Below are 25,458 nucleotides of genomic sequence, written 5' to 3' on the forward strand. Positions count from 1 at the left end.
CCACAGGATGGAAGTTCACAAAAGTGCTGCTTTTCTCTCTTTCTCTTCTTCTTCTCACTTCGCATTTTCACTTTAATCCACGTCTTTGTGTTTCGTCTGGTGAAAGGTCCCTCTTAAAGTGCATGAATGAGGTAAATGAAATTCTTCTCAAAACAGGTTTTGTATCCGTTCGGCAGTTCAGACTGGAACCATTGTGTGTTGCATGTGCTGCATTTGAGACAACATTTCTTGTTGCACACTAGCAATTAGTATGTCCTGGTGTGACGGTGTGATTATTCCAAGTCTGTCCATCTCCCTGTGGGTGCAGAGACAAAGACACATGTTCAAACACGCAAACCTACAACGTGCAGCATTTGAAGGATAAGGCAGGGTGGGGTTTCTCTTATTATTATCCCCAATCTCATGAAAACAACAACCACAATCAGTGTTACATTCATTTAGGAGACACTATCATCCAAGCAGGGGACTTCACGTTTCCCCACACACACACACGAGGAGCTGTGTGGGGTTCAGTTTCTGCTCAATGACACATCTGGGTCATTTAACTACCAACCCTGTCTACCAATTAAGCTATAACCATAATATCAAGTTGTTTGTTTGTATCCACAGCCAGATATAGTTTATGCCTTTGTACTGTAGACCACTCTTGTCATTCGGAGCTATTCGAACACATCAAAGAACATGGCAACAAAGGAAAGCAACATTAACAGGAAACCACATCCCCACTCAGTAACATGGAAATGCAGTTACGCTGCAGTTTCACATGAAACTTTAAGAGCCATATTCATTGCAGTAGAGGAATATGTGGCCCATACTATGGCTCTTTTGTGTGTTTAAAGTGCTTTTGAGTCACAGTGGAGATGTATGGCTATATGCTTCAAATTCACAGTTAGTTTCTTAAAGTTACATTTTAAATAAAAATACAGATAGAAGATACAAAATAGGACCCTGCTCACATTGCTCAGTAAATGGGTTTTATACAGTACAAGTGCCGTAACATCTTGATAAACTGTAGAGGAGGCAGCAGCCTTCTGGATCATCCTACAGCGTCTGAAACCTCCACCACACACACCTTTCTGACACTGGAAATTTCAGCCAAGTGTGCAGAGATAAGAAAAGTGTGCAGAATTTCTCAGTAAGTTATTTCTAAGCTACTGTATGCATTTTCCCCCTGTTCTCATAAAATGACTTCAAGCAGCTCTTTGGATGAACAACTGAGAGCAATGCCATGTCTAAAATTATGCACGATTTTATCCCCATGTATACTTGTATATACCATTTATCACCTATCTCTATGGCAGCAGACCATGGTGTGTGGGCATTCAGAGCACATACTGTATGAACAAACTACAAACTAGCTCATTTGAAATATACTGAAGCCCCTAGAGTGTCAAAAACACATCCCAAAATTAAAATATCTCTTTATCACAGACAGGTTTTGTGTAATGCTATAAAATGCATGTGTTAATATGAAGCCAAAAGAAGTAAGATTTATTCCTCCCTGTGTCAGACTGTCACAATGGCAATGAATTCGATTGACAGATGTAGAAATAAGCTTTTGTTTTCATGCTGCTGCTGGTTTCGCTCTGAGAAGTGTTGATGAGTAAATGCTAAAATGAACTATTTAATCCATTTTCAGAAGGGGGTACACTTACTGGTGTGTGAGAGCCAGTAGGCTGTCGAGGCCGGTGTATCCTGCTGCCGCCAGAGTGTCTCTGTACCTCTCCAAGCCGATAGACTGCAGCCACTCACACACCGACCACTCAGGCACGCACACCTCCGGTACAACTGACACGCACACCTCTGAACCCACCCCTGACTCCAGCATGGTGGGTGGGGGTCTGTAAACACAGCCAGGGAGAAGAAAGCACGTTGGTGGTGGTTCACAAATAGAAGTGTGAAATCATAAAGGAATGATGAGGGTTGAAACGTGTGTAGGTGAGTGTGAGTGTGGCTTTATTCATGTATCCCTCCCTGTGCTTATGTGTACAGTCAGCGTGTACCTGTCTCCTCCTGTCCGGCGCAGAGTCCCAGGGTTACGGATGAGTTTATCCAGCATGTTGAGTATCTGGCTGAAGGTGGGTCTCTCCGCTCGCTCCCTCTCCCAACAATCCAACATGAGCTGGTGCAACACCACAGGACAGTCCATCGGAGCCGGCAGGCGGTAGCCCTCCTCTATCGCCTTAATCACCTACAGGAGCGATAGAGGTGGAGGTTTGATATTTTTATCAGCGTGCATCCAAAGGTATGAGTTTACACAAGTACAGCACAGGATGCAAAGACTGAGGCTGTGTAGGAACCACCTACTAATGTACTATTCACACTAGGTAAGACGCCAAAATGAGTAGGAAGTGCATCGATCTGTGCAGTGCGAGGATTTTGTGTCCTTGTGCGATGCCCAGATGTATTCTAGATTAACAAGACTTCCTGAGTACTGTGCACTGTGTGAGCTAAGGGAACATACTCAACTGTCCCATAATGCTTAGCATCTCTTCAGAGGTACAGTAAACCCAGCCAGCTGCTCTCCCCAAATCTCCGAAAACAATGCAGCAGATGTACAAACAGGCATTAGTTAGATAAACTGACCACACACTAGACATCGACATGGTCACAGTCATGCCTGAAAAAAATAAACTTAATCAAGCTACAGTGAAGATTTACAACTCAGCCTTTCCAGCTTTCAAGGCCCTGCCAGTCACTGCTGGTTGGTGATAAATGCACTCAGGGAGACTGGCTGTTCATTTCAGTGTGAAGAGTCATCTTAGTGATGCTCACCGAGTCTGTAGTAGGCTGTATGTTAGTAGGCAGTTCCAACAGCTACATCAGCAGCTCTATGAAGCTGTACTTTAGCTCATTGAGCTAATTGCTAACATCAGCATGCTATCTTGCTAACAATGACAAGTTCCTCTCAATCCTATACACAGTAACTGACACGGTGTACTGTTTTTGCAGTAAGTATATGAACAAATCTTACTAAGTAGTACTTATTGGTGCAAGAAATGAGAAAAAATGGTCCTCATCTTAAAAACAACAACTGCTAATTAAACAAGAGGGAAGCAAGCAACATTCTTTCCAAAGATTTATTACTTTCTTGTTGTGTTCCAGGATCTTTCCAGAATTGTCTCACCACCATCTGCAATTCACTAATTTTTTGCAGCTGTGAGCAGCTCCTCTACTCCCTGTGTGCATTGCATTGTGGGCCTGCACTGTAGATCAATGATACCCAGAAATAAAGCCAATTAAAACATATCTCATGAAAACACAATATACTCAAAACTTGCCTTAGTGTGTAACTAGATTACACCTTAGAAGCTGCATATAAACATGAGGTATAAGATGATTTAGTTGTAGTAAGACACAAGTCAATTCCAGAGTTTCCCTGAAACAAGTGAGATGAAAAAAAGAAGAAAAAGAGCAGCTCGGTGTATACTAATTTGATCTGGCAAAAGAACATCAATAAGATGGATAAAATGTCTAGAACATCTCATCAGGAATGTTTTCTTAGACTGCACAAGTGTGGAAGATGAAATCAATCATGTTTGAAAATTTCCATATGCCAGACTGGCTCTTTGACCTGCTCAAACTTAACAAGCTTTGATAGCAAAGACCCAGCAATTTTGCTCAGATCTCAGAAACTCTTCAGAAGTAAATCACCCCTAAATGTATAAAGTGTGTGTGCATGGCTGAGGGATAACACTGAGCAGCAATTTCTTGTCAGTTTTATGAAGTCTAAATATTTATCTTCAATAAAAAAATGTGCTGTGATGGGTTGAAAAAAAAATCCTGGCTTTCTGCCCTTTCAGATTTGAAAAACTAAATTTATAACTTTTTAATGGTGCAGAGGTCAAAGCCTCGGGGTCAGACTGTTGTACATCACACAGAGTTTATTTGTACAGTTATACAGGCTCAAAATATTCTTAAGACGTGCTGTCTGTTTCTTTATTCAGCCATTTAAATGGGCTTCATTTAAATCCAATTTGTGGACTGTACAGATGTAAAAGTTTAATTTGACTTCTCAAGAAAGTCAGAGCACACAAATTATGTCTAATGAAAACTGTAATTGATGTTAATGTTGCTGGCTGTCAGTGTGCCCACAGTCTGAGCTGTTAACCGTTAGGGAACTTTTTATTCCAACATGATTTTTTTTCATATCTTTTATTATCTTCCCTTTCAGTTCTGATAACATTTTACTCGTCAACTTCACTATTAATATTTCACAGACATATCTCCACAACAGAGAGCAAGGAGGTGGTTTTTAAACAAAGCCCCACTGAAGTCTTTTAGTATGAACCACATATTTTAAAATGCAAATGCATGTAAAAGTTTTTAGAAAGGGTGTAAACATTCATTAGATCTCGGCTACTTTGACTAACTACGTGTACAGAATCAGATTTTTATTATGATTTCATGTGCAGCCACTTTGGTTTTTACTTCCTTATTGAAGGTGATCTAACGGGAGGATATTTAAGTTTTACTCATAAATATACACAGAAATTCAAAATTTCACTCGTTTGACTACATCATGTAGGTTAGACATCATAAAAATTACTCACATCCTGGTTGTTCATGTCCCAGTATGGTCTCTCTCCGTATGAAACCACCTCCCACATGACGATACCGTAACTCCACACATCACTGGCTGTGGTGAACTTCCTGTAGGCTATGGCCTCTGGTGCCGTCCATCTGATGGGGATTTTCCCTCCAGGAGAAAGGTAAGTGCCAGTGGCCTCCTACAACAAACATGCAGAACTGGTTCAAACAGGTTCAGTGAATAATAGAAATGAATCTGTGCACTAAAGACGTGATTAGGGTGTGAAAGATGCTCGAACAGCTTTGAAGTATTCACTTCAAGAGCCGAAGAGCAGGTCTCCTGTACAGTATATCCTCACATCCCGTCTGTTTGTGTACACTTATTCTGTGTGCGTCTTACCCTCGTAGTGTACGCAGCCTCTGGGTCGTCCTCCAGAACCCGGCTCAGGCCAAAGTCCGACACCTTACACACCAGGTTGCTGTTGACCAGGATGTTCCGCGCTGCCAGGTCTCTGTGAACGTAGCTCATGTCTGACAGGTACTTCATACCTGAGGCGATGCCGCGCAGCATGCCGACCAGCTGGATCACCGTGAACTGGCCGTCGTGTTTCTGAAATGGTTCAATTTGCGCAGAGAGGAGAGCAGGTCAGCCTGGACACCTACATCTACAGAATCTGTAAAATGTATCTGTACATTTTCAGTACACTCAAAACTAAATGCATAGTTGTTTCATAACAGAAAAAGACAGAACAGTAAACTGTACATACACGAAGAAATCCATCCAGGGATCCATTTTCCATGTATTCTGTGATGATCATCAGTGGCTTACCTAAACAGGTAAAGAGTTATAAATATTACGACCTGAGTTACAACCTGCACATTAAGTTGTAATCCAAACTCTGCTACAACTCACATCTGGTGACGACACCCTCCAGCCTGATGATGTTTGGATGGTCAAACTGTCCCATGATGGAGGCCTCGGACAGGAAGTCCCTCCTCTGTTTGTCTGAGTATCCCGCCTTCAGACTCTTGATGGCCACGTAGATCTCCCTCTTCCCCTGCACGCGCAGCCGACCACTGCACACCTCCCCAAACTCTCCTACACGCATAGCGGGAACAGCCAAGTCAGCGCCAAGTAAGCATGTGTGTGTGTGTGTGTGTGTGTGTGTGTGTGTGTAAGCAATGCCAGGCTTACCCATGCCAATAACCCTCTCAATGTGAATGCTGCTAACATCAATCTCCTTGGCAAACTCGTGGATGGCCTGGTCAGGATCTTCATAGGTGAACGGGTCCACATATATTTTGACCCCTGCCGTGGAAGAGAGGAGAGGAGAGGAGAGGAGAGGAGAGGAGAGAGGAGAAGGAGAAGGAGGGATGCAGAGGAGGTTGACAAATAAGAGTTGTGTAACTGCTGCGTATGTTATGTAAATGTCTTTGGCAGTATGTGTGTATGATGTGTGCAGGTGGACTGAAAAGAGGAAGGAGAAAAAGAGCATCCATCTGTCTCCATCCTTTTTTTTAGAGCATGTTTGTGTGTGTGTGTGTGTGTGTGTGTGTGTGTGTGTGTGTGTGTGTGTGTGTGTGTGTGTGTGTGTGTGTGTGTGTGTGTGTGTGTGGTCTACCTGGATTAAGATGTTTCTCCTCCTCTGAGTCCTGCTTTGTCTTACTGTACTTGCTCCTCCTGATGAGACATAAGAAATGATGGACATGTAACACAGATACAGAGCGTGTCAGAGTGTTCCTGTAACTACTCCTTTTCTCCTCTCACATGTTTATATTGTGGTATCTGCAGTTAAGGGAACTGACAAAGGAGCATATTTGTGACACTGTTTTTTAACTCGGTGTGTGTCTCTCCAGCAGCGCAGTACATTTATTGGGTTTTTCAGGATTTGCCTCAATGAGAGCGATGACAATGAGAACAGAGAGCAATGGGCTGCAGCAGATGAAAGCATTTAAGGGAGAGCGGGAGGAGGGGCGACGCCTCAGGTAGCGCAAGATAAAAGGTGTTTTCCATTAAACAAAGAAACTGTCAAAAACACCTTTGTGGCTGAGCACGTGTGTGTGTGTGTTTGCAAGTGTGTTTGTGCATGTGTATGGGCACTCGCACAAGCTTGTGTGTGTGTGCATGCCAGCGGAAGCTGACACACAAGCTGTGTTGGTGAAAAGACAGTAATGACAAGTCAGGGACAAAGGGATTATCACTGTCTCCACTCTAATCCCCTTTAAAAGCTCCAGGTAACACACACACATTATTTAGCCACACAATAGCAGGGGAACTGTGTGTTGTTTGTGTGCAATGTGGCAGTTTGGTCAAAAGCAGTAGTTAAGACAGACACGGCACAGGTTGACGTTAGTGATGCACTGATGGGAAACTTGAAGCCAAACAACAAGCCAGCAGGAGTGCACACCCGCCTGTATGAAAGCTTTTATATAGGCCTACGTGTACTTGTGTGTGTGTGTGTGTGTGTGTGTGTGTGTGTGTGTGTGTGTGTGTGTGTGTGTGTGTGTGTACCTGCGGTTAATGATGAAGACAGCTGCAGATATCAGCAGTAAAATTCCAACCCCGCTGACAGACAGCAGCAGGAAGGCTGAGTTGACGCCTTCACCAATCAGAGGGAAGGGATCTAACAGGAAAGGGCACAAAAGTCACCAAACTGAAAGTTACAACTTCTTCATACAAACTAAAAACAAGCTTCATCTGAAATCACTGAACGTTGTTGTCATAATACCTGAGTTGGTGGAGAATTCAAACGGAGCGCTGTACTCTCCGTATCCGGCAGCGGTGCGAGCGCGCACATGAAACACGTACACAGTGAGGGGGTTGAGACCCGTGACATCCACGCTGCGAGAGAAGGTCCTCATTATGCGGTAGGACCTCTCCTTCTGATCCTGATTAGAAGGGACAAAAAAGACGGGAGCCTTTTCAGCGCCTGACTGCAAATCCATCTTCACCATCAGTAGAACACAAACAGCGTGCCCACATATCGACATTCCATGCAGCTGCCTGAGCTGCATTAACCCGCCGGCGGCTCACCTTTTCATAGAACTTGACCTCGTACTCCAAGATGACCCCGTTGGGTCGATCCGGCTGTTGCCACGACAACGACAAACTGTGCCTGGTGACATCGGTGGCCTGGATGGACGACACCGGAGACGGAGCTGAAAGGGAGGGAAAGATCGAAAGAGATAATTCAGCCACAGCGGTGCAACTCTGTGGGACGACACGGTGTACCGACAGGACAATGGTATGTGTGGCGCTTGTTTGTCAACAATCCCACTGACCCTGCGCACCTGAGAACTGACCCAAATCTCATTCCTGCCTCTTCCACAGAAACACACACACTCTCTCTCTCCTCTTACACTCCTCAGTCTTTTCAGCCCTTTATGGTGTTTTTCCTCCTTTGTAGCAGTTCATATGATATGGGGGCCATATGGTGGTGCAGGTTGGACGTGACACATCCCCCCTGACACGCTCTCGTGCTGTGCAACCACACAGCAAAGTTATTTCCCCGGGGTGAACCTGGGGACTATGCAGGTGTGTCTGTTTCTGAATGCCACCATAAAGTTTTGAAGCAATGACAGTTGAGATGTAAAAGCAGCACGCAAAGTGAGAGCGTGCACGCCGAAAAAACTAATGGAGAGCATGTGTGAGGAAACGCCACACACCGGCAGACGCCTTCACAACTAAAATGAAACACACCATAAAAATCCAAATGATTTTTTTTTTTTTTTTTTTACATTTCCGTGGTCAAGGAAAAAAAAAAAGCCGCACTTGAACACACCGAGGCCGTCACGTGTCATCAGTTTTGCTCTGTAGTGTTCTAACTGACGTATTCGTTGTATCTACTCTCGCTGTTTGCATTTAAGTCAGTGATTTACATTTCTAAGAATGCTTACTGACATCCTCAAGAGAACGCCCCTTTAATTAATCCAGCTGTTGTTAGGTGTAGGAGGACAGATGAATAACTATGGCAACTATGACAGTGATTGTACGAGAGAGATAAGGAGAAGAGGAAAAGTGTCATGTTGCCGTTGTTAATAGAGAAACTGCTATCAAGGATTGATGTGTCCTTATTCTAGCTTTATTCTACTATAATCAATTGTAGTATTGTATAACCAGAGCAAATTGAAAACACATCTACGGAAAATACAGAGCGGCTTCTCTGAGCCAATTCAGTTCATTTTTCTTTATAAAATGTACTTTTCACTACTTCTCTAAATCACATTCTGGAAACACACTATGACTTAAGAATCACATTTATATTTAGAAGTTACTAAGGTAATATTTCTGTTATTTAATACATTTACTTGGAATATTTAATGAAAATTCCTCAGCGGTCACTGTTTTGCCGCACTAAAGTGTTTGAGACTGGATTCTGCAGTAATCATGTTCATATATAACTACAAACAGAGTGTGTTCAGATCATGCTTCCACAGTTTTGAGCAGTACTCATGGGGCCTTCCCTCCCCGTGGACCCACATGCACGGAGCAGCAGTCTGCATTGTGCTGACCCACTTACAGACAACATCTATAAGCAGATTTTGTGCTACTGCAACAGTCAACAATCTGACAAACACATTCACGGTAACACAACAACACACTTCTCCTTCTCACCAGCTTGATTGGTGGTAACGGTGACCGACACGCTCTGGGCTGCCCCCACTCCGCTGGCCTGGGAGACCCCGTTGAGCGCGTGCACGATGAAGATGTAGTGTGTGTGGGCCCTCAGCTCGCTCACCACCACCCTGCTGGTCTTCAGGCCGGTCTGGCCCGGAGAGAAGAGCACGTCGGAGCTGCAGGGCAGGCAGAGCTGCGAGCCGGGTCTCGGGTAATCTTCGGGTACCGGTCTGCTCTGGAAGACGCCTCTCCCTGACTGGACCTCGGATCCCACAATCCCCTGGTCCGCCTGCATCCCCAAGCCGGAGGAGCTGTGCTGAGCTTCGGGCTGGGTGATGCTGCGATTCCTTGGGAGGAGGGCTTTACTGCCGCTGTGACTGTGGCCGCCCGTTTGACAGATGAGACACTCCACGCTGTAGCTGGTGTCACTTCGCCCTCCCAGCCGGCGAGGGGGAGCCCACTCCAGGACCACCGAGGTCTCATTCACAACCGAGATGAGCTGCTGTGGCGCTGAGGGTGGCTCTGAGGAGGAGAAAAGGATGAATTGAAAGTGAACAAAAACCAACCACATGGAGTGTATATTCCATAGTAGAAAGAGGGAAAATCGGAGTAGATGGGTGGGTGGGTGAGATATAGACATCTGGCATCAGTCTGAAAACCAGAATGTTCAGAGATGGTTTTGATGGTTTGGATATTTTCCTCTGTGGCATCTCTTTTTTTGTGTGTATCTAAGATACTGTGTGTGTGTACGTGTGTGTGTGTGCGTGCGTACATGTGTGTTTTCATTTTTCCCAGGCCAAGGAAACCATGTGCTGTATATAGGCATAATTAGTTTTACGACACACAGACCGAGGTCTCCAACTCTGTCACACAGAACCTACTCACAGACTTAGAGTAAGACAGAGAGAGAGAGAAGGAGCAAGAGGGAGAGAGACAGGACATTCATTCACTTCTCAATGTCTTAAGTTATCACTCCCAGACAGGATGTAGATGGGAGCTTAGTCATAAGTAACGGGATCATGAAACAGAGGTGGCATTCAGTCAAGTTTGTGTCTCCCTCTGTTTGGTAGAGATAGAGAGGTTGGAAAACAATGGGAGCGCTTTTTTTTGCTTTTATTTGCAAGCTATGCACACACACATATTGTCTGTGTTTTCACTCTTGCATTGTCTTCCCCAGTATGTGTGACTTTGTGTGTGTGTGTGTGTGTATGTTCTTACGGGTACAGGCCATGGAGGTAGGGTCACTGTCAGCGCGGAAGAATCCAGAGTGGCAGTCGCAGGCGGTGGCCCCGTCTCTGAGCGAGTGGCTGTGTGGAGGACACTTGGAGCATCCTGCATCTGACGACCTGGCTTTGTAGAAACCAGCAGAACAGGCTGCAGAGAGACAGAGACACAGAGGACCAAGCTGATTTAAAAACTCCACTTTACAGAGAGAACAATAAAGGTTACTGGACATGTGGTCGTGCCACTCGTTGCTCAACTTCTGCTCCTTCAAACTGGGACCACACTGATCCAGATCTGCTGCTGGTAAAACACTGGCGATAAGCACCTCACACAACCCCACACCAAATAACCTGGAGAATTGGCTTTGATAAAAGTCAATAAAAAAAAGACATCTACTCATCATGCTGCTTAAGACAAACACAAAAAAACTGAAATTAAACACAAAACTTTTTAAAAGTTGTGCTGATGAGATTTTAACAACTGCTGGTGCTGTGGAGAACAATTTAATGAGTGGGCACCAGTGCATACATTAATTGTCCTCTGGAAGAAGGTTGTCTTGTTTGTTTGATCGATTAAGGATAAACACTTTTTCTACAACATTTTGGATTAATTAAAAAATAATTAAGCAGAAAAGCAACAATGTAAAATGTGTTGGTTTTCTTAGTCTCTTATGATGCTGAATTGATTATCTCTGGGTCTGTGAAGCTCTGATCAGCTGTTTCCTGACATCTTTAAGAGCAAACAATCAATTAAGCAGGGAAAGGAAATCTAAGTGGTATGATGCAGTCTTGTGTTTCTACACATGGATGAAATTTAGGTTTTGTAAAATTTTGAGATTTGAACGTTGCTATTATTTCATGACGTAGGTGGTGAGTCCACCCTGACATTGGTTACAAGCAGTGTAGTCAACACTGATTTAAGGTCAGCTGACCTCTGACCCTAGATACAATCTGTGTCATCTCCTGGATTGACTCCATCAAGCCCAGGCAAGATTTTCTCTCTGGACATTTGCATCCAAAGAGAAATGCATTTAAAGCCAAATCAAAAGAGAGAAATAGATATAACGTGAGGAGGAGGAGCACTTGGACTTCTTTTATCTTTGATTTTGATGAGCAAAGAAAGAAACACCTAAAAGAACACTTAGTGATCAGCTCCCACACACGCGCGCGTGCGCACACACACACACACACACACACAGAAACTAGAAACACTGGAAATGAATACATCAAAACTCCACAGTGCCGGCAGCCCACACAAATATAATTGACATTTAAATATATGAAAGAGGAGAAACAGAGAAAGAGAGAGGGTGAGGGAGAGACAGGGGGAGTGGAGGAGAGAAATCTCTCTGTATACCAAGGAGTTCATGCATTGACAGAGTAACAATACAATAAATGAGTGCATAATTATACTGCTTGACATCCACTGGTGAAGCAAAAGAGATGGCAAAGCGCGGCTGGTTGGAACCATTTTTTTTCTCTCTTTAATTTCAGGAGGAAATCCTTCATTTGTTTCAACTGCAATCATTTTTTCAGCACCTTTTTTTCATCATCATTCCCTATTCATCCCCCTTCCTCAATCCCACCATCTTTCCCGACTCTCTTCTTTCACATTTCCAAGGCAGATGAAGACATCCCAGTGGGAGCGGATTGGAATGTGGGAATAGTGTGTGTGTGTGTTCAAGTGTGTCAGGATGCTTTATGACACACTCATCAGTAGATGAGAGAGAGGAAGTCTCCTCTGTAATCTACTCACACCGACCATCCTGCCCCATCTGTGTGAGCCTCTATAGATTTGTGCTTTCACACACTCGCTCACCCTGCCTTTCACATTTTTCACCACCTCCCTCATTCTCTCCCTGTGCACTTCCTCCTCGACCTCCACTTATATGGCTTTGTGTCTCTAGCTGGCTCTTTCTCTATCTCCATATATCCCTCTAGTCTCTAAGTGTCAAACTGTGAGAAAGCTTTGAAGCTGGTGGTGTTGATAGTCCGATACTGACACCAGATTCGAACGAGGCCGCGCAGGAAACACACACGCGTGGCTGAGAACCTGTCGTCGAAACCTGTAAATTCATAAACACGTTTACAGCTGATAGGGCCGACTTTCATCTGGTGAATGATTCATCATGTTGTGTCAGCTGATACCATCAAATGCAACATGAAAGACGGTGTTATTATCATTCTCCTGCTGTTCTGCACATTCCTTTGTTTTTTAATCATCAAAGTAGGTGAGGCAGCCACGGACGGGAAAGAGGGGGAATTAAAAACACAGAGAAAGTATTTGACCTGCTAAGGATTTAAAGGTTGATTACGGGGCTCAACAAGACTCTGCTGGGGGGTAGGAATCCGCCTTTGTCTCCCGTCCCACCCAGTCCTCTAACCTCGTCTCCAACACAGAGGACAGAATGGAGAGGGAAGAGAAAGAAGGGGAAAAGAAAGGAGCAAGTATTTGAAGCCATAAACCTCCGTCAGTGCCCTCTCATGTCTCTGTTCTCTGTCTGTAGCCTTTTGTGTCTTCTTTAGCGCTGCTTTCCACCGGGGGGGTGAGTGCAACTGACCTGGAATAAGAGCTCATGAGGGTGTCATTAACCCGACATTAACCCTACGCTACCGAGAGGGACATGGTGACAAACATACACACATCCTGATGAGATGAGGTGAAAACCTTGGGTAAGATGTGTGTGTGTCTCTTAGGAGGCCAATAAATACACTGAAATCAGCTGCTGAGCTGTCGGAGACAAGTTAAGAGAAAAGTAAGGGACGGAGAAGGTTGACTGGGAGAGACAGCGAGAGAAAGAGACTGACAAGGAGCACGAGATAAAGAGGTGAAGAGAAAAACAACAGTGAGGAGGAGGCAGAGACACGGAGGGGAAGGTGCCCTTTGATTACTATCAGCATTGTCGGCATTTGCATATGCATTCTTCTGCTACCTAAAATGCAAATGCAGCTCATTGCGAATCCGGCTAAGAGCCTAGTCGGCATACTGTATGCGTCTCTGCGTGTGTGTCGGTGTGTGTGTGTGTGTGTGTATTCTCCTTGACCCCATGTTATCTGTCATCATCCCTTGTTCCTTGCCAGCAGAGAGTTGTAGATAGAAGGAAGTACCCCTGACCGCTTCAGTCTGACACCTGTCTCTGTGATGGATGGAGGGAGGGAGGGACAGATTGACGGATGGGTGGATGGATTGATAGACTGCCACACGAGAAGGCGGGACACTATTAATCACAGGGGTCGTGCCCTGTTAATTAAAGCCCACGGAAATACTGGAGAGAAGAAGTGATTCTTATCTTCCCCGTGCTGTACGTCTTCATTGAAGCGACCGCCTGCCTCCCACAAAAAAAAAAAAAAATCAAACTGACAGTCCTGTGTCGTCTGGTGCCAAATTCATCTCATATCTCACATCTCTTCGGAGTTGGTTTTTGCATTTAAAACCCTCCGTGTGCTCAGCGGAAGCCGCAGCTTTAAGTTCGTCTAAATTTAAATACTCACAAAAAACTGGAGGTTTGAAGAGAAATGTGTGTGTGTGTGTGTGTGTATGTGTGTGCCAGGCCAAAGCCAACAGTGCAAACATTAGCATGTGAAAGGAGCTCCACAACAATACCCTCCACCCCCCCTGCCCCCGAATCGCACTCAGAACACCCAGCAGCACCCCCCCCCCCCACACCCCCTGACCGGGGATCAGGGAGGAGAGTTGAGGAAGAGAAAGGAGGGATAATGAGAGCAAGACAGAGAGAGACCGAGAGGGAGAGAGCAGAGCAGAGCTTGTTCCGATGCCAAATAGCTACAGACGGCCCGGTGGAGCTGGCAAACCTCCGCCTCCACGTTAAAACAACCTGGGACAGGGGACACAATGCCTCACACACACACACACACACACACACACACACACACACACACACACACACTTTGATTGTGATGGTGGAATGCAAACCATTCCCCCCACCTGGGCTTGGCTTGCCTCAGACAATCACTTGGGCCATTCCACTGTCTTTGCCTGCCTTGTCACCTGCCATACACAAGTATACACACACACACACACACACACACACACACACACACACACACACACACACACACACACACACACACACACACACACACACACACACACACACACACACACACACACACACACACACACACACACACACACACACACACACACACACACACACCTCTTTCCTCTCTACTTGCCCCACCACACTCTTTTCTAGGCATTACCGGGCACCCCTCCAAACAGTGAGTACATGGGAGGGGAGGGAGGGCTTTGTTGTTGGGATGAAAATTGGAGATAAAGCGCGCACACATGTACACTGGTGCTACACATACACGCACGCGCACACAACCACACACATGCATGTATGCGAGCACACTAAACTAAATCAGCAATCCAACATGCCCAGAGTCCAGAAATGCGATGCAATAATTAGAGGGACTGAATGCAACGATTACACACACTCTTTCTATCATCCGCTCACTCTTTCTCTCCGTCATCTCTCTTTCTTTCACTGTGGCCGTCTTTCCCCCTCTGCCTCTTTTCATCCCTGTCGTTCCAAACGCTTTCTGCCGCTGACAAGACACTGCAGGTGCGTTGGAAAGAAGCATAACCATGAAATCTGTGTGGACGGAGGGAACACAGGATCACACACATACAGGCAAACACACACACACACACACACACACACACACACACACACACACACACACACACACACACACACACACGCAGGAAAACATTCCAACCCTCCAGGCAGTGAGCGGGATCAGACGACAGAAGAAAGAGGCCAGTGGAGGCTCCTCTGTCATTCCGCCTCTCCAGCCGTTCGCATTATTTTAAATTCTCTCTGTTCTTTCTCTTCTGCTCGCCTCTCGTCTCTCCTCCCTCGTTTCCGATCCTCCCAGACGGATCGCAGCTGTCAAACTTTTGACGTCTTCATCTACCTCGGTCATGACCCTGCACTTTGCAGCTAAACTCTCTCTCTCTATGTGTACGTGGCTGTCAGTCAGTTTTTGACGTCTTCATCGGGCTCAGTCATGACCTCGGTCTTAACCGGGAGTTTAGAAAAGAGGGGGAGTTCCCTCTCTCTTGTGTTCCTCTACTCGTCCCCTTTGCACCCGATGACAAACCCCCAGCAGGGGAGGGGCGGCTCTCCATTGATGCCTTCTGCTGTCAGTGGCCCTCTTTCAATCCTCCTCTCGCCCCATTCAACGGCTAATCCCTTCTTCCTCTCCAGAGCTTCTCCTCTCATCCTCTCCATCCTCATTACTCTGTGTCAACACTGAAAATGAACTTTTCACATCTCTCCACATTAAGTAATTCTACTCTAGCTTCAGTTCAATTCAGCAGGAGTTTTGGGGTTATTAAAACGCTCTTTACCAATACAGAAGTATTTCTGCGGAAGCAAACTGTGGTTATTGCACCTGAGCTCTTTGCTCTTTTTATTTAGCTCTGCTGAATAAATATCGGGAAAATAGCTGCAAATAGGAATCAATCTAACTATGGAGGTAACATTTACAATTGACTCTGTACAAAGATCTTAAATAACACAAGCATGAATAAATAATTTCTATGATTTTAGCTTCTCTGGATTTGTGTGTGTGTGTTTGCTATGATTATAGCTATTTGGTGGATTAAATAAAGGATATGTAAGAGTTTGACATTTGGTAAATACTGGTATGTGCATTTGCTTCTCTAACCAGAATTATAAATATGTGTTTAATATGAAACTGAATCCTGTAGATGATTAGCTTTGCTTAGCTTAGAATAAAGACTAGAGAAGGGCAAACCAGGGAACAACATCCACTTATCAGCACCTCAAAAACATACTTTAGTTTGAGCCGTGTAAAATCCAAGTAACGCCGAGGTAGCATCCTGATCATGTGCACGCACACATACATTTGTACCGAGCCTTCAACTGGCTCAAACACTTTACAAGCAACATATTTTAGGGACAAAGGGACAATAATAACAAATAACAATTCAGGAGATGTGACATTCTTCATATTCTGCAATTTCATGACATTTTAAAGACGATATTAAATGATCAACGTTAGCGTCTACATTTCTTTTTTAATCTGCACCAGCTAAATTTTAACTTTCTGTGAGTATTGTGTTTTGTTTTATGCTTTTGTCATTGTTCTTCAAACTCCAATTACTCCAGGTCTCATGGGGGAGTTTAAAACCAGGTAGTTTAAAATGTCTTTGGGGAAGATTAATACTAAGTGACGTTAAAATCGGCTTTTCAGTAATCTTCTGAATACCCTTGACTCCTCCTCCATCCCTTCCACTTCATGTGCTCATGCAGTACCTTCAAACCTGACAAACTGACCACATCTCATCCGTAATAAATACTCTGTACTAATCAGGTGATGTTTACACTGCGTGAACTCACCTTGCAGTAACAGTAACAGCTGATTCAGATCTAACATTCATTTCTTCATTATTTTTTTCATAAACCTGACAGACTTGGATGCAGATGAGAATAATTGACCTGTTTGACCAGCTGTGAAATATCAGATCTTAACTTCCTTCAGGAAGATTTGATCTATTTTCTTCTACTGCACTTTTGGCAGTAACTTTCCTGGTGCACAATACTGCACCACCACATTGGTAATGCTGCAACCGCAGTTACAAAACACAGAGAAAAACCAAGTGCAGTGGCTGGTAGAAAATAAGCCAACGGAGTTTGAGCTCTTAATCTAACTCTCAACCGCAAAGAATATAGTGAGGGGACATGATTCCCCTTTTGTCCACACTTGCTGTCCAGAATCAAGGCAGCATGTAATGACCAGGGTTTCTGTCCAAGCTATGTCAGTCTGTCTGTCTGCATAAGTCTGTTGTACTGACTGAGTGAAGACATGTGAGCCCAGAAGATCCAGCAGCCTTCTGACCCCAGTGACAGGAGGAGAGACAGATCTTCTAAATCTCCCCGCAAATCTATCTGCTTTTCCCCCTCTCCTTCTCACTGCGAATTTCAAACTTAAAATGGGAGAAGCGTTAAGGCGTCTATCCAATACTGCAGGGTCAGAGTTTTCTCTGAGCAGCGTTCGGTATTCATCCAGACTTTGATGGATTTCCACTGAGGCAGCTGAGCCCAGCCAACAACCTGACAGGCAGTGAGAGCGGGGAGACGGAGAAGAGCGCAGCAGATAGATAGATGGCACCTCACATCTGCTGGAGGTTCAACGGAGTCAAGGGTCTCTCCTAAATCTAGTTGAGGAGCAACATCTTTCAGGCCTCTGGGACCACCCCGCAAACCTCCTCCTCTTTTCAGAGGGAACAAACGGGGCAAGTGGGGTGAAGATTTTAGAGAACGTTTGTCACGTCGAGAATTTTGGCTCCAATTGCAAAAAAAAGAGTCGAGTTTTTTTTTTCTCTATTTATCGCCAACTGGCACCAACTGCATCCCTCTCTTTATGTCCATCTCTCTTTCTCTCTCCCAGCATCTCTTCTTTTCTCTTTGAATTATGGGTCTGTTTGTTATACAATTAGCCTGCTGGGATAGGCTTCATAAATAAAACCGAGGGCGCAGATCAGTGAGTCGCTTCCCCCCTGTCTTTCTGTTGGTCTCTGTCCATCTGCATATGTGTGTGTGAGCGTGCGAGCGAACATGTTGTGTGTCTCTTGTGTATTTGCCTGAAAAGGGGGAGTGAGGCCGTGTTGTAAAAGTGTCTCCACCAAGTCTGTTGTCCCCCAGACACCCCACTTTCTCACACACACACACACACGTCGTAATCTTCACTATCACAACAGTGGCTTCCAAACATACACGTCACCCGTGCCACATGTATGTTGGTGAGAGGTGTGAACAGCTTGCATATTTGTTACCGTAAAGTTCAGCCCAGATTTGTAAGTGATAGAAAGGCATTTTTGTCCAGATGGCTGTTGTTATGACAGCACACCTCACACTGAGACCTGAGAGCTTCGTCTAATACAAAAAAGATTAAAGTAATTAAAACTCTGTTTACATCTTTAAGATAACGAAGAAACTATACTGAATATTAAACAACAGTTTTTGTTAGGATGAGAAGCCTTACATGACTGCTGATGTAGTGCGCTAAAGCACTGGGAGTCTGGGACTTTTAACCATATGTATCACTCTGCTTTACAGGATATTTCCAGAAATAACATTTGAATTAAATGACGCATGTTTAAAGCCCGGATACTTCAGCACACAGCTGAGGTAACGACAGAAGCAAGCTAGCGATTAGTGGTACACTGATTTGCTTTCTGGGAGTTAGAAGGTCACACCTAGCATTCTCATGCCTGTTTATTAAAAATGAGGCTGCGGATGAGAAACTATACTGAGGACAGTGGGAAACAGCTAGCTTGGCTCTGTTAGAAGTTAACAAAAATCTGTATTGTGTAAACAGAAACATAAAACTCACTAATCAACACATTCCATAAAAAACGAATGACAAGATCTGGTTTTATGGGGGTGTATGTACAGGAGCCTTCTGGAGGCTTGCTGTCACTGTGACCTTTGCAAGGCAACCAGTAGAGCCATCTTCAGATATATAACGTGTTAATTGGTGAGCTTTAAAGTTGCTGGTAGGTGGACTTTGTTACCTTTGGACAGAGCCCTTTGTTCCCAGCCTTTGTGCTACGCTAAGCTAACTCTCTCCTGGCTGAACGCTATATTAAAATGTGTTCAAACTAGTCAGTTCTGCTGGTTTATATTCTTTTATTAACTATATCCAATCAACACTGACTGCACAAAGTTGTGATCCAATTCACTATCATAGTCATTGGTGGAGAATAAAACATGCACATGGATACATTGTGCTGCCATGTTGTTGAACATACTGCATGATTGAATCCATGACCAGATGGCAAAAATGGCCGTTGTGCCCCTTTATGACAGAATTTCTAAACATATTGCTTGGAAAATGATGAGAACAATCCACAGGCTCATCAAGCAGGTGTTAATGAGTACACAAGCCAAATCTCTTTCAATGTTTTCCATCATTAGCGAGTAGCTTGTTAAGTCGAGCACTAGTGAGTGTTACTCACAGAGACACGGGATGTGGAAGTGGCGACCCGAGGGGAGCGGAGAGCTCACAGCAAGAGGAGGCAGACCATCATAAAAACAAACAACAAATTATGGCTAATTAATTCTGTTGCATCACTTACCTTTACATGCTCCCCCCTTATCTTCATATCCAGAGTTGCAGAGACATCCACCAATAGGAACTAACCATTCTCCGTCCGCACCGCAGTACATTTTAGGCTCCTCTCTCTCTTCTGATTGGTTGACACAAGAGCCCCTGACTTCCACTAAGGAGGACGTATCAGCCCCGGTGACGGTGTCGGGAAAAGTTGCCAGGTTGCGGATGGTGAGGGGGCAGGTTTTGTAGAAAACCCTGACGGAAACTAGAGCAATGCAGGCACCTACATCCTGAAAGGCCAAGTAGAAGCCTTTCCGAGTTGTGACCTTAACATCTCGCACCTCAGTGTTCAGCTTCATGATGCGGTCTCCGACGTCCACCTAGGTGGAAAGACGGGAGATGGATTAAGGAAATGTGCAGTAAAGTGTGTCATCTCTTATTAATTCAATTTACTTGTTCAACCTAAAGTGGGAGTTGCTATTGAACCATGGCTCATCTTCACACTTTCAGCATTTGGCTCACATCCAGACTTACATCTATTGATTGCAAAGGTAAAATAAGCTTTAACGCATACAATGCTAAAATCAAGTTATTTTAGTGAGGACTAAGCAAAAGCTCCCTGCCAAAATGCGTGGGATGGTGAAATGGACATCTGAGGTAAAAATGCTTGTAAAACAAATAAAGAAATTACAGCTAAGTGCCAAGGGGGTTTATTTTCCAGATAAGAGCAAATTAAAGTGAGTGGAGGAGGGATAAAGAACTCGAAGGCTGACTCAGTTGATTAGTGTTACCTGGGTGAAGCTCTCGTCTGCTGCCACAGTGTCCACCTTAATGAAGCTGCTCTCTTTGATGTAGCTCTCCCTGTCTTCGTTTGACTCGTGGTAGTACAGATTGAATGTCTCCTGCAAGACAAAGGAGCAAGAAAAAAAGAGAGCGTAAAATGTCTATTTATCATCATCAGAGCTCGTCTTTTCTCTTAATATGATCATTTAGAAGTTATAGAAGGCAGGGTACTTGAATAATCAGTAGCTGTAATATATAATAAAGCCCCGTTAGCAGCAGTCTGTCCATTGAGTAATTAGCATAAAAGTGAACATGTTAAAAAAGTCAAGCCTCTTAAAAGAAATCTTTGTTCATTTTTTTTCTGTACCTTGCAGGTGCCGGTGACCCCTGGCAGGCTGTTACAGTCTCTCAGCGTGAACTTGACTTCCACATAGACCCGCTGAGCACCGGACCGAGGGATCCAGTCTGTCCTCAGCCAGTTGTTTTGATTGGGTTCCAGGACATTACACACCTGGTATGTCCTGATGGGGATGTTCTTCTCATCCATTATACTCACCTCCTCCCACTGCAAGTGAACACAAACAATTACGTTGCTACATGAACCTTCAATAAATATCAAATTCCTACTTTGAAGGCTTTCGATTTCATTGCAACACATACTCCATCAAAGTGATCATTAATTAGTGAATATTAATTGTCAAAGTTGTGAAACTGTCATGTGGTACAACTTTCAAGAGCAGGTTTAAGTCAGCATAGTTGTGATGCCTTCAAGTGATCAGGAAAAGTCAGGAAAAAAAAACACACTGTACACAGTGTGAGAAGGTGTGTGACTACGGAAGCGTCTTGTATTTCTCAAAGTTTGCTGGCGCTCAAGTTTCAGATGTTACAGCTTTTGACAAGTGCTTGAATGTACCGACCAGGAACGGTCCTAAGTAGCACCTGCAGATAATACAGCAAGCATGAAGAGAGTTAAGGCGGTGCTCATCAAAGCTCCCTCTGGGCTTTGCAATGTGCATCTCTCATCCTATCTGGGTTGCAAGATTTTTTAACCTGTGCTTTGCCCCTTTTTATTGCCAGTGTCCTTGATTTACCTCGAATTTCCTCTCATACCGGTTATAAATATTCAGTGCAAAAGGCAAATGTTGAAGAAGTATTCATAGTAGTGCTTGGAAGGGATAAAGCAAAAGGTGCATCGTGCATATTTGAAAAAGCACATACCGATACACAACTGCCATGTGCTGGTAGGAACTGAGACTGATGACATAACCAACCTAAACTTCATCACCCAAATCTAATCTTGAGCCCTTGAAGGCACAAGCTTTAACAGAGATATATTCGTACAGAAGTGGTGAACAGAAGAACGAGCATGTTCTTCTCATTCCTCATAAATACAGAAAAGCAAGTTCACGTATATTTCAAACGTGGAGAAGCACGCTCTAATTCACTATCGTTTGAAACCTCACAGGCTAACATTAGTTCTCACATCAATATTCTGCACTGGACAGTGGTTCAGATTTGTTGCGACTCCAAGGTTTTTACAGGCACATTTTCATACAAGTGAAAGAGGCTCATCCCTCACTGCACCATCCATCTCAATAGAGCTGACTATTTGCCTTGTACTGTGACCCTTCAAATGACCGCTGAGCCTCCCAACTCCAAATTGGCTTTTTATTGCCACTGAATAATAATCTGCTCTCTCCCTACCAGCGAGAGCTGTATACACACTAAATGCACCATGTCGAAAGAGGGCAAAGAGGGAGAGAGAGAGTGTGTGTGTGTGTGCGTGTGAGTGAGTGAGTGTGTGTGTGAGTGTGTGTGGGTGAATGAGCTGGGGAGCTCTGTGTGTTAGCGTGTGTCTAATTGGGCCTGATCGATATGTCATCAGGCCCAATCTTATTGGCTGATATTGGTTTATCACAGATAGTTTAACATATAGATTGGTGTGCATGTTGGCAGATATGCAAAAATAGATTTGAATGTCTCAATTTTCATACATATTCCACCTTAAATACTCTCAATTAAAATGTTCTTTGTCCTAATCAAATTCATTACCCAATACATTTTTATTTCCCATCTACTGTCTTAGTGCCATCTTCGACAAAAACAATACAGTATATATTAAATGTTGACTGATAGATCATTATCACATTTTGTCATCAACATTGGTATCGACTATCGAAAACCCAGCATCGGGACACTGGCTCTTCCGTGTTATGTGTCTTCCATGTATATGTGACTATAAGAGCATCCACGCATGAGCAAGAGCAAGCGCATGAGCATGAGCACATGGTTAGGTCTTTGTGTGCTGTGTGTTGTTTAGTATATGAGTGTGTCTTTGTGGGGAAGACAGCTGCAGAAAAAGCTGTCATGGAGTATGATGCCTACTTGTCTGGTCTCCTTTGGAGTCTTTGTCAGCAGACAGAAATCACAGTTGTCAGAAGAAAAAAAAAAGCTTTGCACTTGCCCCAGTCATACAGAAATGGTGTTTTTGTGGGTATGTGTGTGTGTGTAACTAAAGGATGCGGAAGGTGGGGGGTGCCTGTAATGAAAAGCTCAGTGCGTGCAGACCAGGACCCCGTCAATCAAGTGACTTGTGGGAGAATGAGAGCATGGTGACTTAAAAAAAAAAAAAAAAGAGTCAAGTTCACCAATAACTCTTAAACCAACAAAGAGGTGAGAGAAACACTGAGCGAATGGGGAGGAGAGAGAAGAAGGAGAGAGAGAGAGGATACATAGATGGCACACCACAATGTACCAACAATAAAAAGTACGAATAGATGAGAGGAGATGACATGCAGTAGATATTTCACGGATTCATTTTGGCAACTGCATGGTAGTAAAAAATCCCTAAAAAATGACACCCACCACCAAGCTGGTTCATGCCTTTCCTTGTGCCAAACTCAACGCCAGCACTCTCATATTAGCACTTAGGCTTGGTGAACAACAGCACATTTCAAAATCTGTGGGATGATTATTTACAGTTTCCAGACTAAGTGTGTGCAAGTGTGTATGTGTGTTTGTGTTTATGCGAGAGAGAGTGTTTTCCAAGGAGAGACCATATCTGTAAAATAATAATCATTAAAGAAAAAGAAAAAAAGAGGCTCCCACTCACCCCTCCCTCTGAAGGACTGGCTGCCCATTTCAGCTCTCCTGGCACTGTCCTGGTATCCAGCAGGGTCACTAAAATGCACATTGACACACACGCACAGGTGGTATAAAGGAAAACAGCCTTCTATATATCAATAAAAAATATATTCTTAATTCTTAATATATCTTAAACAATGAGAAACAAGTAGCACTAGAGGGACTTGATCACACTATGAAAAGAATTACCACTAATACTTGGGAAAACAAAGGCAGATCTGATTCAGTTTATGTGCATTACTTACTAATATATTACTTACTAAAATTATCAGATGAATACATTATTTGTATAATTTCTAAATCTAATCTATTTGAAGGTGTCAAATATGGTTCATGCATAAAGAAACAACCAAGAAGTATTGGTTTTGAGCTTTAACCGCTTATAAATAAGAAATAGTCTAAGTCTTCCGCAACTAGACTGTTCACTACAGTGGCCACATCATTACCATTTACCATAAAATAGCCAAGAAACAAAAGATTTTCATGACAGCGATAGAAAGAGAGAACGTGTAGCTGAACTCCTTGGAGGCGCAACTCTGCCAGAAACCATAAGAAACGCCAACTGTGAGAATTTCCCAGGAATCCAACTTTTGAATTGTTCAAGTGTCATGCATTTTTCGCCCTGCTCTTTCCCATCCTGCGGGACGCGCACGGAGCGCACGCAGCTGCGTCTCTCCCACCGTCCACCAGCGGAAAACCCGACCGCGTCGCACATCTCCAACCACCGCTTCCCTCCTCACTTACCCTCATTCGGTGGATAAATCCTCGTCCTCGAACTCGAAACTAGTGTAATTATCCAGATGAGGGTGGAAAACGTTCGCCGTATATTTGCAGCCATGTGTGCCGACGTGTGGAAGCGTGCGTGCTCCCCGTTGGCTCTGCGCGCTGGCTGAAGCGGCTCCATCCCGGTGGGAAAAGTGTGTGAATGAACCCAAGTGTGAAAGCGAGTTGGATGCAGCAGCGGATACTGGGGCGGTCTCTTCCACTCAGATGCTTCCCTTAATGGTTAATTCAAATGGCATGAGCCAAACAACACGCCGTGCTGTGGTCCATGTCAGCGTCAATGTGTCATCTCCAGAGTCACATTTGAGCTAATATTGTCAAGTGAAGGATATCATGTGGTTGACTTATTGATAGGCTCTGTGGATTAAACAGGGGGCAGTGCAAAGCATTAGTATAACACACCCCCGTATAGAACTGACTGTAGTCACTTTAAATTGATTGAAAAATAGTGAGGTGACTTTCAATCTTCTCAACAACAACAACAACCCCACACAGGACCAGCCAGGATCCCACTCTGACACCACCGATCTGAGGTAAAGAATAAAGGGTTAAAAACCCGCACTATACAGTCAGAAGTGACATTTAGCAGCAACAACCTTAAGGACCAGCAGGCATGGGGTCACACATGTCACATCACCACGTTTTTATTATATAAAATTATTATATAAATCCCACAAGTTGTGACAGGAATCTCAAAACCTGAGTGTATTAGTGGACTATTTTCCAGTAAAAGGCTGCACTGTTTGAACGCGCCTTCATTGCAACTGAGGTGGTTGGAAGCTCTTTGTCCTGAGGAGCGTCAACACTGAAGAGTGTGACTACAGCGCCACCTGTTGATGGACGTTGAGAGGGAGGAGGTTGATCATGGTTATTTCATCACAGACTGTTGGATATTTAACCCTCATAAGAATAATGTGCTATAATATTCCACCGCCATCTAGTATTGTTATCTATGAACCCCAGATGAAGACGAGAAGGTGCAGGACTGTGGCCCTGTGTGGAGGCATGGTGGAGCAAACAAAGAGCCGCCTCATGACCCGTCCTCCTACACTCTCCCCGTCTCAAAGACTCTGGTGAACAATTACTGCGGATGGGGGCACAGCCTAAAGAAGTGAATACTTTCATAATCATCAGTCGGGTTTTTCCCTGTCTGACGACAAACGGTGAAACAGAGGCGTACCACTTTTAGTACTCTCACGATCTCTTCCTGAAAACGACCAACAAAAGCTTCAGAAGTGTTTCAGTCTGGTTTCAAGTAGGCTGTTT

General features: G+C 44.2%; 1 protein-coding gene across 1 annotated transcript; it reads right to left on the bottom strand.

The window, feature by feature from the left end:
• Positions 1–177: 177 nt before the first annotated feature.
• LOC311000892 (ephrin type-A receptor 4-A-like) lies at positions 178–24,313 on the bottom strand (the record flags this gene model as incomplete). The annotated part of the gene is made up of 19 exons (XM_083991768.1): positions 178–295; positions 1,656–1,841; positions 2,004–2,191; positions 4,554–4,730; positions 4,931–5,140; positions 5,298–5,359; positions 5,444–5,629; positions 5,726–5,839; positions 6,153–6,211; positions 7,043–7,154; positions 7,260–7,419; positions 7,565–7,689; positions 9,146–9,670; positions 10,367–10,522; positions 19,508–19,862; positions 20,274–20,384; positions 20,633–20,830; positions 23,378–23,445; positions 24,154–24,313. 19 exons carry the CDS (start codon positions 24,311–24,313, stop codon positions 178–180), a joined length of 3,270 nt encoding a protein of 1,089 aa, XP_083847894.1.
• Positions 24,314–25,458: the final 1,145 nt, after the last annotated feature.

This window comes from Trachurus trachurus, assembly GCF_905171665.1.
Source record: "Trachurus trachurus genome assembly, chromosome: 17".
NCBI lineage: Eukaryota > Metazoa > Chordata > Actinopteri > Carangiformes > Carangidae > Trachurus > Trachurus trachurus.